The 18,852-nt window shown below is 43.1% G+C and overlaps 1 protein-coding gene and 1 pseudogene across 1 annotated transcript; one reads left to right on the top strand and one right to left on the bottom strand.

Annotated features, from left to right (window-relative positions):
• The first annotated feature begins 585 nt into the window (after positions 1-585).
• On the top strand, positions 586-852 carry LOC112304653 (ATP synthase subunit f, mitochondrial pseudogene; annotated as a pseudogene).
• A 698-nt stretch (positions 853-1,550) lies between these two features.
• Positions 1,551-18,256, bottom strand: LOC112304708 (serine/threonine-protein kinase PLK1-like). Its single transcript, XM_053912921.1, is given in 8 exon segments — positions 1,551-1,593; positions 1,690-1,810; positions 1,900-1,979; positions 16,333-17,296; positions 17,299-17,373; positions 17,376-17,684; positions 17,687-18,197; positions 18,200-18,256. Coding segments are annotated over 8 exon segments (2,160 nt in total).
• Positions 18,257-18,852: the final 596 nt, after the last annotated feature.

Below are 18,852 nucleotides of genomic sequence, written 5' to 3'. Positions count from 1 at the left end.
CTCTGGTGCTGACTCCCGAGTAGGTGGGCTTGTGCACATTCTAGACTCCTTTGGGTCTCTCCAACAAACTCTCCTGTGAGGCTGGGAGTTTCTCCCACTGCCCGCTCAACCCCCATGGGTGTTTTCAATCAGAGGTTTGAGGCTTTATTTCCCCACGCTGGAGCCCTGCTTTGCATGGTCTGTTTCACTCCCCCACTGTTCCTCCCGGTTTTTCTATGCATGAATGTGCAGCCACAGCGTCTGCCAGCCACCACCTTTTGGGGTCTGCTAGCTGCAGCCTGGCCTGCCCTGTTCCACAATCTGCCACCTCTCTGGATCCGCCAGCCACTGCCTTGCCATGAGTCCTCTCCACCCCAGCTGGCCATCTCCGTGTCTCCTACCAGTGTGGATGAAGGTTTCTTCTTTATCTCCTTGGTTGTTGGACTTCCATACAGTTCAATTTTCTGTCAGTTCTGGTTGTTTTTTGTTTTTAAATTGTTGTTCTCCTTCTTTTGGTTGTGCGAGGAGGCACAGTGTGTCTACCTATGCCTCCATCTTGGTCCAATAAAACATATATTTTTTTAAATTCCAACCCCGGACTCCAAGATGGTGTCAGTTGTAGTATTGAAAGAGAAGAGACTCATGGATGTCAAACTAGGGGAGCTGCCAAGCTGGATACTGATGTGGGATTCCATCCCTAAAGGCACTGGTGGAGCATTTCAAAGAGGTTACTACTGGTATTACAACAAGTATGTCAATGTGAAGAAAAGAATTGTTGCTGGAGTTTCTATGGTGCTGGCACCTTAGGTGATTTTTAAGTACTGCTTTTCTTATAAGGAACTCAAACATAAGTGGCAATGCAAATACCACTGAAGAGGACCCAGTATGGACCCTGTATCCCTTACCATTATCTTTGCACAGAACCTCTGAAACCTTTCATTTTGTAACTAACACCTAATAAAAGATGACTGGTACTGGGAAAAAAATTCCAAGGTGAGTAGGTAGGCCTGCTTTGGGGAACTGATAAGAAACCCCAAGGGCCACAACTAAGAAACAAGTGTGGAGATTAATGTGATGAGGAGGACGATGGAGGTGAGATAGATGGGAGCTGAGTCCACTTCCCTCTGCACGAGGTTGAAACACCTAGCCAATCTTCTGAGGAACAGAGTGAACAACCAACAGTACCCCAGCATATAAGAAGATTGGAGACCAAAAATTGTAGAGGACATTGAAAAATCAGATGGTAAGGAGAGTGCTTCAGGAAAATAAGGTTCCTGGAACCAGCATGGTAACCAGGGCAACTGCAGCCCCAAATCTGGCACCCACCGGGTCTGCTGCAAGGTTTTTGGGAGAAAGCCAGGTCAACAGCTCTCTCCCCTGCCAAATAAGGTTTGAGCAGCACTGGGAGAGACAGGGTTGCCTGAAGTCACAGAGAGGGGAATACGGACGAAATGGCAAACACACAGCAGCTGTGAGCACCCACAGACTGTGGACGCTGGCTGGGGAGAGTTGAGAGTTGGGCCAGTTGGGGCCCTGACCTGGATAGTCCCATGTCTAGTTGGAGAAGTGGGCTACATAAGAGGCCAGGCCCTAGTATGGAGCAGCAGGCTTGATCTGGAGGAATTTTTCAAAAAGAAAAAGTGACACAAGAGACACTCAGCAGCTGTTTGGGCAATTCTCCTGAAGCAACCACTCTGGCCTCCTCCCAACCCAGCCTCGCGTTGCTTCAGGGGTGGCACGGAAGGCCCCACGCTCATGCTCGCAGCCCCAGGGAGAGTGTGCGCCCAAACCTGAGGGACCAGCAGCTGCTCGTCCTGCCACACTTGCAGGCCTGGGATGGAGTGCACCTGACCCTTACTCACAGAGGCACTGCGCACCCAAACCCTACACCCCAGGGGAAGCAGCAGAGGAGGTACGCACCTGCATCTGCAGGGGTACCCACGGTGGCACCCCTGCCCTGCAGGGCTGACTGGCTCTCTGGCAGGAAGGCGGAGATGCACCTGCAAAGAAGAACTGCAGGGCTCATAGAGTCAGCAATCCCCAGAAAGTCTTAATTCAGTGGGGTGAGGGGGAGTTGAAGTGGCCTGAGGGGGCGCCAAGAGTCCCTAGTATCTAAGACAGCAAAGAGCGAGAGGGGGTGTGTGAATTGCCCCTAACTGGTGCACCTCAGGGACAGCGCAACTGGTGGACTGAAGGCCTAGGCTGGGCGCAGAGGAGTACTGGGGGCCCAGCGGCAACTTGGGGAACTGGGCTGGAAGCTGGGTGAGTGCCGCTCAGGAAGGGAGAAAAGCTAAACCAAAGCCCCCTCACCCCACTGCAGCCAGGAAGAACAGCAGAACTGGCTTGGCCAGTTTGAAGCCAGGAGGCTTTCTTCTTTCTTTTTCTTTTCTTTTTTTTAAAGTAATTCTTTTTTCTTTTAACTCCTTCTTCCTCTCGTTCCTTCTTTCTTTTTTTATTCCTTCTTCCTTTCCTTCCCTTTTTATCTATTTTTCCTGCTCTCATCTTTTTTTTTTTAATTCCCACAAGTGAGACAATAAAACCTGGAACTGTTAAAAGACCCAAAGTTGGACCCAAAGAAGGGTCATCCCAACAGCTGAGACAGTGAGACAAATTTCACTTTGCTACTCCAGAGAACTTGCAAGTTATTGTATATTTGTATTATTATTTTTTCATTATTCTTACATCTTCCAATTTATTAGTATTTTTATATTTCTCTTCTTTTTGTTTACTCTTCTTCTCTTTGTTGGCTAAATTGCATTGTTTGACTGGTTTCCCTTGTTCTCTCTTTCTCAGTGTATTTTTAATTTACTGTCTTTCACTTCACTTGTGTTCCATTAACACAATACTCTAGGTCCTATACTTCCTATTCTTGTTATCCAGACCACATAGATTCTGTCATATGAATGTTGTTCCATTATTATTGTAAATAATTGCTGTTCCATACAATTGTAAATACTACATAGTACCCCTCCCAGATCTTAGCCCACTTCACTGCTTCCTGAAGTTTATTACTGTTGGGGTTAACTCTATTCTCTCGCATACTACAACTATTTCTATCCTTTACTCTCTATTTACCTCATAATCTGACCTCCCACAAGCTCACTGCTCTCTAGATCCAACTCAAAATCCTATTCCCCAACAAAAGCCTTACCTTCTTTCCACCCTTTCTAAAAGTGGCTAGGGTGAAATATCACGTTTAACACTATACATGTCGAAATGATCTCCTATCTCTTCTCTACAGGTTGATACTTAAATATCACAGAATACATTCCTGCTGTCTTACCATTTCACCTTCCCCTCCAAGTGATCACAAAAAAGAGTAGGTGCAAACTGTGAACACCAGTATACCCCCTAGAAGAGGAAACCCACCAACAAAGGAAACACCAACAGATAACAAGAGAAGGAGGGAGTGTAAGTCACATTAACTCAACCCAGGGACCTATCTAGAAATATAACTAAATGGTGGAGAAATTACTCAGAACAAATAATGGAATAAGAGCAAGAGGAAATCCTCAAAACCATCTACACAAAGAAGAACCACCTTCAGCACAATCTACCCACACCTACACAACAGAATACAAGAGGTGGTGGATGGAGTAACCCTCAGTTAACCAGCTGGTTGGAGGGACCCACCAAAGAAAGACCCAACTACAATCAAAACCCAAAGACATACACTGATGAGGATCCCGGCCTGGAAGATCCTGTGTTGTGGCAGCAATAGACAAATACACATGGACTACAGAAATCCTGTGGAGAAAAAGGGATGGCATGGCCACTCTCTAAGTGAGAGAGGGTGAGAGGGCTAGAGAGAGCCCGAGAGAAAGCTGACCCCTGCCTGGACAGGCTTTTATTGCTTTTCTGGGCACATTACATCAAGGATGGTCCTCATTTACTATGCACAGGTTCACCACAGGTGATTACATTTTATGGACAACAAAGGACAGAACACTGCTAATTACTTCAAAAAGAAGGATGTTACAGATGAAGGGGGAAACTGGTGACACCTCATACCTGGGTAGCTTAGCACAGACTTTAGGAAGTTAAAGATACTCAGTAAGCATTTGCTGCCTCAATTCAGGGTGAGGGAGTTTTAGCAAGAGCAAGCCTCATAGCAGCCTATGTACAATGCACGCCTGATTTCCCATGGGAGAACCTGTCTGTGGGCATGGGTCCTGCCCATCAACCTTGCTCCCCACTGGATATTCCGAGTGGGGACTGGGCCACATTTCCCATGCTTGGAATGGTTCCTTATAAACACACAGCCAACATAAACAACAGCCCAAGACCAGTGAGATCAACAGATCAAGGAGACTGCACCAGTGGATATGAAAGGTATTCTACCACATAAGTTCACACCATAAACCCAGGGAGTCAGAACAGATCAATTTAAGAAGCAGAGAGTAACAAAAAGAGCCCCACCGACAATGGGAAGACAAAGGAACAATCCCCAAATGAAAGGAAACAAGGAAGCCTCAGAAAGAATGCTAACTGAACTGAAAAAGAGGCAACTCAACTATCAGATATTGAGTTCGAAGCAATGGTTCTCAGGAAGCTCAATGAGCTCATAAAGACCTACCAAAAACTACAGGGAAACTACAATGAACTCACTGCAAACTATATCTACATGAAAAAGGAAATAGAAACTATCAACAAGGGCCAAGAGAAAATAACGAATACAATTTCTGAACTGAAGAACATAGTAGAAGGAATCAAAAGCAAGCTAGATGAATCAGAGGATCGGATCAGCAAGCTGGAGGACAAGGTTGAAAAAAACACCCAGAATGAAGAAGAAAAGGAAAAGAGGCTCAGAAAGAATAAAGAGGGGTTAAGGGACATGCAGGCCAACATGAAATATAATAATATCCATACAAAAGGGATTCCAGAAGAATAAGAGCAAGGGATTGAAAACCGGTATGAAAAAGTAATGATAGAAAACTTCCTTAATTTCATGAGAGAACAGGTCAAACAAATCCAGGGAAAACACAGAGTCCAAATCACAGAGTCCCACTTCAAGACACACCATAATTAAAATGGCAAAATCCCAATATAAAGAGAGAATCTCAAAGGCAGCAAGGGAGAAACAGGAAGTAACATACAAGGGAGCCCCAATAAGCTTAGCAGCTGATTTCCCAATGGAAACACTCCAAGCCAGAAGGGAATGGCAAGGATTATTCCAAGTAATAAAAACCAGGGGCATGCAACCAAAACTTCTTTATCCAACAAGGTTCTCAATAAAAATGGAAGGCCAAATAAGGAGCTTCCCAGAAAAAAAGAAACCTCAAAGAATATACCTCCTCCAAACCAGTTCTGCAAGAAATGCTAAAGGGTTGGCTTTAAGAACAGGAAAAAAACAGTGAAAGAGAGAGGAACACAGGTTGGAAAAAGTGGCAAAGAATAAGTACCTATTAATAATAACCTTAAACATAAATGGAATAAATGCCCCAATCAAAAAAATAGAATAGCAGAATGGATAATAAAGGATGACCCACACATATGCTGCCTACAAGAGACCCACCTCAAAACAAAAGACCTACACAGACTGAATGTGAAGGGCTAGAAAAAAATTTTTCTAAGCAAAAGGACAGGGAAAAACCCAGGGTAGCATTACTCATATCAGAAAAAATAGACTTCAAAAGAAGGGCCATAAAGAGAGACCCAGAAAGTCACTTCATAATACTCAAAGGAAGAATCCATCAAGAAGACATAAACATTGTAAATATATATGCACCCAACATAGGAGCACCCAAATACATAAAGAAAATCTTGAAGGACTTCAAGAAAGATATTGACAGCAACACAATTACAATAGGGGACTTTAACATCCCACTGTCAAAAATGGACAGATCTTCCAAACAAAATATCAACAAAGATATTGTGGCATTGAACAATGCCCTACATGACATGGACTTAACTGATATATAGAGAGTTCTTCATCCCAAAGAAGCAAAATACACATTCTTTTCAAATGCACCTGGAACATTTTCAAAGATAGATCACATGATGGGACAGAAAACATGCCTCAACAAATGCAAGAAAACTGAAATCATATCAAGCATTTTCTATGACCACAAGGGACAGAAACGAGGAACAAATCTCAAGGAAAAAACCCCAAACACTCAAAATCATGGAAATTAAATAGCATGCTATTAAACAATGAATGGGTCAAGAATGAGATTAGGGAAGAAATCATCTGGAAACAAATGAAAATGAACTCACAAGAACCCAAAACCTATGGGACACAGCAAAGGCAGTCCTGACAGGGAAATTCATAGCAATACAGGCCTATCTTAAAAAGATGGAAACATTTCAAACAAACAACCTAACCCTACGCCTACAAGAACTCGAGGAACAAAGACAGACCAGGACAAGTAGAAGGATGGAAATAACCAAGATCAGAGCAGAGTTAAATGACATAGAGACGAAAAGCACAATTCTAAGGATCAATGAATCCAGAAGCTGGTTCTTTGAAAAGATAAACAAAATCGACAAGCCTTTAATCAGGCTTATCAAGAAAAAAGGAGAGACAGGAAACCAAGATGGAGGCGTAGGTGGACACAATGCGCCTCCTCGCACAACTGAAAGAAGGACAACAACAATTTAAAAACAAAAAACAACCAGAACTGACAGAAAATCGAATCACACAGAAGCCCCACAACCAAGGAGATAAAGGAGAAACATTCGTCCAGACGGGTAGGAGGGGCAGAGACAGGCAGCCGGGGCGGACAGGACTCATGGCAACATGGCTGGACCCAGAGACTGGCAGATTGTGGAACAAATGGGGCAGGCAGTGCAACCGCTAGCAGACCCCGTGGCCCCACATTCACGCACAGATAAACCAGGAGGGCCAGAGCCAGCGAGGTGATGGAGAAGAGGGTGGGCAGTGCAACAGCTAGCAGACCCCGCAGCCCCATATTCCCGCATAAATAAACCGGGAGGAACCGCGGGGGAGAAAAACAGACCACAGACCCAGGGCCCCAGTGAAGGGATACACAGCCTCAAACCTCTGATTGAAAACACCTGTGGGGGTTGAGGAGCCAACAGGAGAAACTGACAGCCTCACAGGAGAGTTCGTTGGAGAGACCCACAGGGGCCGAGAACGTGCAAAAGTCCACCTACTTGGGAGTCAGCACCAGAGGGGCCCAATTTGATTGTGGGTAGTGAAGGGAGTGACTGAAATCCAGCAGAGAGTGGAGCAAGCGCCATTGCTCCCTCTTGGCCCCTCCCCCACACACAGCATCACAGCAAAGCCACCAACATTACCCCGCCCCAGTGAACACCTAAGGCTCCGCCCCTTTACATAACAGGTACGCCAAGGCAAAAAAAAAAAAAAAAAAGAAGGCCCAAATAAAATAAAAGATCAAAGCCCCAGAAATAATTCAACTTAGCAACGAACAGATAGACAACCTATTAGATGCACAGTTCAAAACACTGGTAATCAGGATGCTCACAGAATTGGTTGAATTTGTTCGAAAACTAGATGAAAAAATGAAGGCTATGCTAAGAGAAGCAAAAGAAAATGTACAGGGGACCAATAGTGATGCGAAGGAAACTGGGACTGAAATCAACGGTGTGGACCAGAAGGAAGAAAGGAACTTTCAACCACAAAAGAATGAAGAAACAAGAATTCAAAAAAATGAGGAGAGGCTTAGGAACCTCCAGGACACCTCGAAACATTCCAACACCTGAATTATAAAGATGCCAGAAGGAGAAGAGGAAGAGCAAGAAATTGAAAACTTATTTGAACAAATAATGAAGGAGAACTTCCCTAATCTGGCAAAGGAAATAGACTTCCAGGAAGTCCAGGAAGCTCAGAGAGTCCCAAAGAAGCTGGACCCAAGGAGGAACACACCAAGGCACATCATCATTACATTAGCCAAGATTAAAGATAAGGAGGGAAATCTTAGAAGCAGCAAGAGAAAAGGACACAGTTACCTACAAAGGAGTTCCCACAAGACTATCAGCTGATTTCTCAAAAGAGACCTTACAGGCAAGAAGGGGCTGGAAAGAAGTATTCCAAGTCATGAAAGGCAAGGACCTACATCCAAGATGACTCTATCCAGTGAAGTTATCATTTAGAATGGAAGGGCAGATAAAGTGCATCTCAGATAAAGTCAAGTTAAAGGAGTTCATCATCACCAAGCCCATATTATATGAAATGTTAAAGGATTTATCTAAGAAAAAGAAGATAGAAGATATAAACAGTAAAAACTACAGCAAACTCAGTTATTAACAACCACACCTAAAACAAAAACAAAAGCAAACTAAGCCAACAACTAGAACAGGAACAGAACCACAGATGGAGATCACATGGAGGGTTATCGACAGGGGAGTGAGAGGGGGAGAGAGGAGGGAAAGGTACAGAGAATAAGTACTATAAATGGTAGTAAGAAAATAGTCAAGGGGAGGGTAAGAGTAGTCTAAGAAATGTGGAAGCCAAAGGACTTATATGTATGACCCATGGACATGAACTATAGGGGGGGAGTGTGGGAAGGAGGGGTGTGCAGGATGGAGTTGAGTGAAGAGGGAGAAATAGGACAACTGTAATAGCAAATCAATAAATATATTTTAAAAAGAAAAAGAAAAAAGAGAGAGGATCCAAATAAACACAATTAGAAATGAAAGAGGAGAGATTACAACTGATACCACAGAAATACAAAGGATTGTAAGAAATTACTACGAAGAACTGTATGCCAAGAAATTTGACAACCTGGGTGAAATGCACACATTTCTAGGAAAATATAATCTTCCAAAACTGAATGAAGAAGAAGCAGAGAACCTGAACAGCCCAATAACAGCAGACAAAATTGCAGCAGTAATTAAAAAGCCTCTGACACACAAAAGCCCTGGACCAGACAGTTTCACAGGAGAATTCTACAAAGCATTTAAGGACGAGCTAACCCCTATCCTTCACAGACTATTCGAAAAAGTCCAAAATGATGGAAGGCTTCCAAACTCTTTTTATGAAGCCAGCACCATCCTAATCCCAAAACCAGACACAGACATAACAAAGAAAGAAAACTTCAGGCCAATATCTCTGATGAACATAGACGCTAAAATTCTCAACAAAATATTGGCAAACCGCATTCAGAAATACATTAAAAAGATCATACACTATGACCAAGTGGGATTCATCTCCGGGATGCAAGGATGTCACAATATTCACAAATCAATAAACATAATACATCACATCAACAACAGCAAAGACAAAAATCACATGATGATATCAATAGATGCGGAAAAAGCATTTGATAAGATACAGTGCCCATTTCTGATAAAAACACTCAGCAAAGTGGGAATAGAGGGAGCATTCCTCAACATAATAAAGGCCATATATCAGAGACCTACAGCCAACATCATACTCAATGGACAAAAACTGAAATCTTTCCCACTAAGATCAGGAAAAAGACAAGGGTGTCCACTTTTTCCACTTCTATTCAACATAGTATTGCAAGTCCTAGCCACAGCAATCAGACAAGAAAAAGCAATAAAAGGCATCCAAATTGGAAAGGAGGAAATGAAACTGTCATTGTTTGCAGATGACACAATAGTGTACATAGAAAATCCTATAGACTCTGCCATAAAACTGCTTGACTTAATAAATGAATTTTGCCTAACAGCAGGATACAAACTCAATATCCAGAAATCAAAGGCATTCCTGTACACCAGCAATGAAACATCAGAAACAGAAATCAGGGGAAAATTCCCATTTGATATAGAAACAACAAAAAAAATAAAGTACCTAGGAATAAACCTAACCAAGGAGGTAAAAGACCTGTACTCAGAAAACTACACAACACTGAAGAAAGAAATTAAGGAAGACACAAACAAATGGAACCGTGTACCATGCTCATGGAGTAGAAGAGTTAACATCATCAAAATGTCCCTAATACCCAAAGTGATTTATAGATTCAATGCAATCCCTATTAAAGTACCCATTACATATTTCACAGATATAGAACAGACACGTCAAAAATTTATATGGAACCATAAATGACCCCAAATAGCTTAGGCAATTTTGAGAAAGAAGAGCAAAGTAGGAGGGATCACAATACCTGATATCAAACTGTATTACAAGGCCACTGTAATCAAAACAGCCTGGTACTGGCATAAAAACAGGCACATAGACCAATGGAACAGAACAGAGAGCCCAGAAATAAACCCAAATCTCTATGGTCAATTAATTTTTGACAAAGGGGGCAGCAGTATAAAATGGAGCAAAAATGGCCTCTTCAACAAATGGTGTTGGGAGAGCTGGACAGCTACATGCAAAAAAATGAAACTCAATCACCAACTTACACCATACACAAAAATAAATTCAAGGTGTATAAAAGACTTAAATACATGTCAGGACACCATTAATGTCATAGAGGAGAACATAGGCAGGAAAATGTCAGATGTCTCACGCAGCAGTATTTTCACTTATATGTCCCCTAGAGCAAGGGACATAAAGGAATGAATAAACAAATGGGATCTCATCAAAATAAAAAGCTTCTGCATGGCCAAAGAAAACAGTATTAAAATAAAAAGAGAACCAACTGTATGGGAAAACATATTTGCCAATGATACCTCAGACAAGGGTTTAATGTCCAAAATATATAAAGAATTCACACAACTCCACTCTAAGAAGACAGGCAACCCAATTAAAAAATGGGCAAAGGTCTCGAACAGACACTTCTCCAAGGAGGATATACAGAGAGTCCAGAGACATATGAAAAGATTCTCAGTATCACTAGCTATCAAAGAGATGCAAATTAAAACCACAATGAGATATCACCTCACACTGGTCAGAATGGTCATCATAACCAAAGCAACAAACAACAAGTGTTGGAGAGGACGTCGAGAAACAGGAACCCTAGTGCACTGCTGGTGGGATTGCAAACTGGTGCAGCCACTGCAGAAAACAGCATGGAATTTCCTCAGAAAATTAAAATGGAACTGCCTTTTGACCCAGCAATTCCACTGCTGGGATATACCCTAAGAGCCCTGAAACAGCAATCCAAAAGAACCTATGCACCCTAATGTTCATAGCTGCACAATTTACAATAGCCAAGTGCTGGAAGCAACCTAAATGCCCATCAGCAAATGAGTGGATCAAAAAACTACAGTACATTTACACAATGGAATTCTATGCAGCAGAGAGAAAGAAGGAGCTTATACCCTTTGCAACAGCATGGATGGAACTGGAGAGCATTATGCTAAGTGAAATAAGCCAGGCGGTGAAAGACAAATCCCATATGATCTCACCTTTAACTGGAACATAAGCAACAAGAGAAAAAAAGCAAACAAAATATAACCAGAGATATTGAAGTTAGGAACAATCTAAGAATAGCCAGAGGGGAGTGGGGAGGGGACAGTGGAGAGAAGTGTGTTCAGGAAGTACTAGAAAGGACCCATGTACAATACCAAGGGGGAGGGTGGAAGCAAGGGAGGGAGGTGGGTGTGGCTGGGGTGGGGGGAGGAGTGGGGAGAAAATGCAGACAACTGTAACTGAACAACAATAAAGTAATTTTTAAAAAAAAGAAAAGAAACAAGTTTGTCCTGGAAAGATCCAAGATGGTACCTGAAATACCTTCCCAAGTAACCGATAGACAAACTTTTCTTCATTAGCATACTAACAGTCTTGGGCAGAGGGTAGAGATTTAACATTAAATGAGCTGGTTGACGTATGGCTAGGCATGTCCCAAGCATGTCTGGGAACCACACATGCTCTCTTGGAAATCCAAGAACTCTCCACCCTTTTCTCAGAAATCACCGCCCCTGAACCTGCCTAACTCCAACCCTTTAAGACTCTGCTAATTCCCCAGAATTGGGCAGAAGGTGCCTTTGGAGCTCAAGCTTGTCCTGTTTCCCTTGGCCAAAGTATCAAATTTTTGATCTGCTCCATCTTGTTGCCAGGAGCGACATCAGGCAGAGCGACCCACAGTGGTGGGTGACACCTCAAGACAGGGAATACATGTTCCTAGCACCATGAAGATACATAGTAATTGAAACAAAAGTTGAACGAAGTGATAACTTAGACCAAGTCTTAATGAATGTACATTCAGGGTTATGATTGCTGCTATGTACACTCACTTCTTGAACTCTTATTCTAATAACAGTGGATAGGCCAAAACGTGCACTTGTTTTTTTTTCTGTAACATGAGTCTAGTGGCACTTAGTTGTTTTTAATTCCATTTGAAACAATTTTGTTAGGTTGTATTGTGACAGCTGTCATATCAGTGTGCCTTTTTTAAGAACTTATCAAAATTGGTGAATTTTTGTGCAGCCATTTTAATATTAAAGATGAAAGAAAATACACATTTTGGCATATTTTGCTTTATTTCAAGAAAGGTGAAAACACAACTGAAACACACACAAAAAAGATTTGTGCAGTGTATGGAGAAGGTGCTATGACTGGTGGAACATGTCAAAAGTGGTTTGCGAAGTTTCATTCTGGAAATTTCTTGCTGGACAATGCTCCATGGTTGGGTAGACCAGTTGAAGTTGATAGTGATGAAATCGAGACATTAACTGAGAACAATCAACATTCTACCAGGTGGGAGATAGCCGACATACTCAAAATATCCAAATCTATAAAGTTACTGATGAAAATGAAAAATGTGTCTTTTATTTTACAGAAAAAACATACGGACATTTTGGCCAACCCAATAATTTCCTTTAAATGAGAATCCCATAGATGATAGCCTGAAAGCCAAATGTGACCACACCTGTGGGGAACCGTTCCAAGTGTCGGAAATGTGACAGCCCCCACTCGGAAAAGCCAGTGGGGAGTGAGGTTGGCTGGCAGGACCCACGTCCATGGATAAGTTCTCCAGTGGGAAATCAGGCCTGCATTGTACTTAGACTGCTATGAGACTTGCTCTTGCTAAAAAACTCCCTCACCCTGAATTGAAGAAGCAAATGTTTACTGAGTATTTTTATCTTTACAGAATCTGGGCTAGACCCTCCAGGTATAGGACATAGCTGTTTGGACCATTTCTCCTTTTACATTGCAAATATCCTCCTTTGATGTATTCAGTGACATCCTCTCTTTTGTCAGCAAAGATAACCACCCAAAACAAACCTATGAATAATAAATGAGGACCATCTTTGATGTAGGGCGCCTAGAAAAACAATAAAGCCTGTCCAGGCGGGGGTGAAGGGGTTTCTCTCTAACTTGGAGAGTGGCCACGTAGCACCTTTTCCTCCACAGGATTTCTGTAGTCCGTGTGTATGTGCGTTTGAATACTGAAACCTCAACAGCAGATCTTGCGGGCCGAGATCTGCGTCACACACCTATTCCTATATGAACTGTCTGTGGCTGCTTTCAATATACAACAGCAGAATCGGGTGGTTGCAACCAAGACCTTTTGACACTTGACAGAAAATTTTGTCGACCTCTGCTTTCCAACTCAATTTTTGTGTTTTTAAATAGGAAACTTCATATAACTAATGGAATTGAATCCAGTATTCCTTGCCATGAATGGAAGGTAACAATCAAATAAGTATGTAACTATTAAAATAAACCACATACCAGCTGAAAGAACTCGTGATGTCTCCTGCAGCCAGGTTTCAGTGGAGCTGCAGGAGTAGGACTGGAGGAGGTGGCAGGGTGAAACAGGCTCTACAGGAACAAATGTGGACACAAACAAGCAGATGGGTCTTGAAGGACAGTCGTGTATGCGTGTGGAAGGAACAAAATGCTAGTAAATGTGTCAAAGGAGAAACACTCAAGCAAGAGAAGAACCAGGATTTATAGGAGCAGGGAATCAGAGGGAAGGAACATAAGGAAAGGGGCCATGGAGAAAGGTCATATAGGCTTCTCACAGATGGAGTAAATAAAGGTGTAAAAATAAAGGACACTGGGAACCCCCCAGAATTTTCTGCTCAACATCTGAAAGTAATAAGAATAATTTATAAATTAGATTAGAAAAAAACACCTCAGCACATTTATAATAAACATGGCTGATGCTTATGAGAACAGTAACATTAAGTAGAAATCTGTTTACCTTTGGGAAATCCATGCACAACTCAACGACTTATTGATCTAAGGACCAGAGACTGGACTTATTAACCTCTCTGGCATTTTTTTTTGTTTTAAAATAGTAGCTATTTGGGGTGCAAATGTGTGCTAGGAACTCAATAGCCCAGGCAATAATTGAGAGTAACTAGAGCTAGGTGGAACAAGTTGGAGCAACCACCCTGGCCACATGCTACAGTTCCTTTCTTTATGAGCATCACTGACTCCTTTGAAAACCTGAAGAAAGCTGTGCCCCTCCTACCCAGAAAAATGCCCCACCCAGAAATACATACACCAAACCTTTTGCATTTACATTTTTTATACATTGAAAAGGTATTTAATGCCTGCACATAGAGAGAAGTTAAAAGCATGTTTTTAAAAAGTCTTGGTCTCATTTGGTTATAACTTATTTTAAGATTCAAGGTCTATTTGAGTGAAAGTGGGAACAGATCTAAAATTGCATCTAACACAAAAATTTTCATATCTTCTTGTAATCACATTTTAATGAGAATGCTGTGATTGCTTGGCTAGTATAAAAGTTGGAATTATGGAGTGAGTGGTCTTTTATTCCAATATCAAATCAATTTCAGATTTTTATTTAAATGGTACCAAGAGTCAAAACCTTGAACCCCAAAAATGCATAGGAAAAGAAAAATTTAACATACTTTGCCAGTTAAGTATGGGGTTGTGTCAGTAAAAAAAAAAAAAAAAAAATTGCTCCAAAAGATTTTCTAAATTGAATTCATGTTGCTTGTTTTCTTTTGTCCTTATGTTAATGAGCCTGAGTCAGTGAGGGAAGACATGTAAATCATGATTAAATTTGAAGGGAGACTGAGTGCAAGTAACACTGAAACGGGTTTGTCAGGGCTTTTGTGTCATCAAAGTTTGACACAGAATAACATGAATCAGGCTCAACCATTTCCAGTGACAATCTGCAGAAGCACTTTCCTTCAGCCTGTCAAAGTTTGGGGAGTTATCCACCTGCAAGGGTACTTGTTTCCCCAAAATCATGGTTTTTCTGCAGCATCCGTAGTGGCAACTGAAGGATGCAGAATGGAAATATTTGCTTCATTACATGGCCAATATTGTCATCCAAGTAAGTCCAGTGGTGAAAGAATTTGCTGCCAAACTGTCCCACAAGGGGTCTCCATTCCCTCAAAAAGATGAAAATTCTGTCCAGTGTTCAGTCAGTAGCTTGGGGATTTGTGTTTTGGAAAGGCAACAAACTTGTGTTTCAATATGAAAAACATAATATTACACATTCATTTGGTGACAAAAGCACCTCAGAAGACCAGCTTTTAGAGTATCAAACTCCTTACAAGATTTGGGTCAAATCTTTGATGCTGATGCAGACAGTCCTAGAGTGTGCAATGTCACCACCAAAGTGAGGAAGTCATGTGTGCGGTCAAGCATGCCAGACATTCCTTCCATGTCCAGACGTGTTTCTCAGTTAAAGTTGTAGCTGAAAAAAAATAAACTCTTTAGCCTTTAATGTTTCCACAGGGACCCACCAAACGAAAATGTTCCTTCAGATGGCACCAGAGTGCACAGAACAGGTGAACTGTGTTGGCAGTTTCATACAATTGCAGCCTGAAGGGACAGGGAATTGCTGCAATTCCTGCTGTAAACTATCAGGAGGAAAAAGATCATCTCAGAGTACGTGAAGTTATTTGATGGAGGTGCCTCTTTATGGGGGTCTCTGCTGCAACTCATAAACCAGTTTGATCGTCACTTGGGCACAGGCCTTCTCCAAGACATACCCTGCAGCACAGAAACTCTGTGGTTTGGCAACGTGAGAGACAACATTGTGAGATGTTCCAAGGTAGGGCTTTGGAATGGGGCAACAGGAAGTCCAGGTGATGCTCCATCCTTTCCCAAAACAACTTTCTTCTCACTGCAAGAGTCCACATGGGGATGCTGTGAGGGAAGGCGCTCCTTCAGCTGTGTTTGTTTATAGACCAATTGACCAGTAATTTGCATTCTCAGAACCACTATAGCTTTAGAGTCCCATTTATGTTCAATGATAAAAGAAAAACCAAGGAATACATAAGTTGCTTAATGCATTTATTTCTTGATACTTCCCCAATTAGCTAAGCTTAAGAGTTTTCTTCTTTTTTTTTTTCATTGAATTTTGTGCTTGGTTTTATTTTGGGTTTTTGTTTGTTTGTTTGTTTTGGGGGGGTTTTTACAAGAAAAAAAATTCTCATGCATTTAATGTATATAAAGACAAGGAAAGGACAGTCCTGAATCCAACAGCAATATTCTGTACATATGGCAGGGTTGAGAAGGAAGGGAGGGGGCTACAGAACCCACACGTGAACATGTACAAAAATAACTTACACAGCAGCCCCCACCTGCCATGGCTCTCTCCACAGCCACCAGGGTTGGGGGCACATATAGAAACCAGCACTGTGGGTGCTAACCACAACAGGCCAAGGTGCTGGTGGAGGGGAAAGGGGCACCAGTCCAGAGGGGACAGGCCTACGAGGAGGTCTTGAGGCAATTGGCGTAAGCTCAGCAGCTTGTCCACCTTGGTTTGGGCATATTGGAGCTGGCTGGCCAGTTCCTTGGAGCAGCCGTATTCCTCCAGGAGGCTCAGGCGGTATGTGCGAAAGTCCCGCTTCTCATTAATCTAAGTCACGGCAGCCATGAGTGGGCACAGGAGGAGTTTGGTGTGGTCCTGGAAGAAGTTAATCTGCACAGAGCCATTACTAAGGTGCAGGATGATGGCACTGCGGGTACGAAACCAGGTATGCAGGTAGGGCAGCTGGGCCAGCTCATCACCCTCCCGTGGTGTGATATTGGCCCCCCCCTTCAGCAAGTGTTCACTCATGTAGTTTCGGAAATACTTAAGGAGGGTGATCTTTTTTATCAAGGAGTTGGGATGGGAATTCACAGTGAGGTAGGACTCTGTGCCGTCACGCTCTATGTACTGCAGGCTGTCACCGTCGTTGTAGAGGATAAGGCATGTTGAGTCATTGAAGAGCACCCCTACGCTGTTGTCGCACAGTTGATATCCAAGGCCATACTTGTCCGAATTGTCCACCCACTTGCTGACCCAGAAGATAGGGATGCAGCCAGGATCCTCAGCCTCCTCTTGCCTCACCAGCCCCCAGTCTGAGGGCTTAGAGGCATGAACGCTGTGCAGTTGCTGCAGCAAGTCACCAAGGTGGCAGTCCACTGCCTCGCTGGTCTCTCGAACTGCTGGTTCCTCTTTTACTCAGGGCTGCTCAGGCATGAGGTTCTCTGTGCTTTTATTGAGGACTGAGAGTGGCTTCCAGTTGCTGGGGTCCAGGCTGCTGGGAGCAATGGAAAACCTGGTGGAATGGTGAAGCAGGTGATGGGGAGATGGGCGGGGATATAGCCAGAGGTAAAAAACTCGTCCTTGAGTAGATGGTGGGGCGGGCAGTGGGGTCGGTCTGAAGCATCTTCTGGATGAGGGAGGCAGCCACCGGACTGATGTGCTTGGGGATATTGTACTCATTCTTCTTGATCCGGAGGTAGGTCTCTTTTAGGCAAGATGTCTCAAAAGGTGGTTTGCCCACTAACAAGGTATACATGATACACCCAATGGACCACACATCCACCTCCAAACTGTGCCCTTTCTTGCTCAGCACCTCAGGAGCTATGTAATTAGGAGTTCCACACAGGGTCTTCTTCCGTTCTCCATCATATTCGACTTTGGTTGCCAGTCCAAAATCCCCTATTTCACCTCCACATCCTCATTCAGGAAGAGGTTGCCTAGCTTGAGGTCCCGGTGAAAGACCCAGTTTCGGTGCAGGTACTGGCAGCCAAGGACAATCTGCCGCAGATAGTAGCGGGCCTCAAGCTCAGTCAATACTTTCCTCCCTTTGTGCAGCTCCAAGAGAGATCTCCAGCTGCAGAGCTCCAACACCACGAACACGAAGTCCTTGTCCTCGATAAAGCCGTGGAAGCCTACGACATGCTGGTGGGCAAGGCTGCAGTGAATGGATATCTCCATGGACATCTTCTCCTTCTGGTGCGGCTTAGGCAGCAGTGACTTAGGCACGATCTTGCACGCGAAAACCTCCTTAGTGTCCACGTCCGAGATCTCGAAGCACTTGGCAAAGCCACCCTTCCCCAGAAAGCGGCCCCGCAAGTAGCGCCCCTGATTGCGTGGGTCCACTAGGACCTCTGGGATCTCTTTCCCCGGCGGGGCGGCCGCCGGGGACTCCAGAGCTGTAGCCCCTGGGCTGCGTCTTTCCCTGGGTCGGCTGGTCCCCGCGTCAGCTTCCTTACTGTTGCTGCCATGCTCATGTTCCTGGAGTTGCTCAGCGGCCCTCCTGAGTCTGGGTGTACTTGGTTTTATTTTGAAAAAACTGATGACATTTCTAGTTTCCTCCTCCCCTTCTACTTACATGCTATTCATTCATAAATATAAACAATCTGATTTTGAGGTTTTTTATTGTTAAAAATTTAGAATAAATTGATGCTTAAAATGGCAAAATGGAACAAATGATTTTCTTCCTTTTTAAAAAAAATTTTAATATTATTCAATTACGGTTGTATGCCTTTTCTCCCCATCCCTCCACCCCACCCCAAACGAAGCTCCCTCCTTCCCCCACTTCCACCCTCCCCCTTGATTTTCTCCAAGTGTCCTCTATAGTAGTTACTGTAATCCCCTCTCCTCACTGTCTGCTCCCTACTCCCCCCTGGCTATTGTTAGATTGTTCTTAACTTCAATGTCTCTGGTTATATTTTGTTTGCTTTTTTCTCTTGTTGATTATGTTCCAGTTAAAGGTGAGATCATATGGTATTTGTCTTTCACTGCCTGGCTTATTTCACTTAGCATAATGCTCTCCAGTTCCATCCATGCTGTTGCAAAGGGTATAAGCTCCTTCTTTCTCTCTGCT

This window comes from Desmodus rotundus, chromosome 1, assembly GCF_022682495.2.
Source record: "Desmodus rotundus isolate HL8 chromosome 1, HLdesRot8A.1, whole genome shotgun sequence".
Taxonomy (NCBI): Eukaryota; Metazoa; Chordata; class Mammalia; order Chiroptera; family Phyllostomidae; genus Desmodus; species Desmodus rotundus.
Note: the sequence above shows the minus strand (reverse complement) of the source record. Positions and strands in the feature narration are given on the sequence as shown.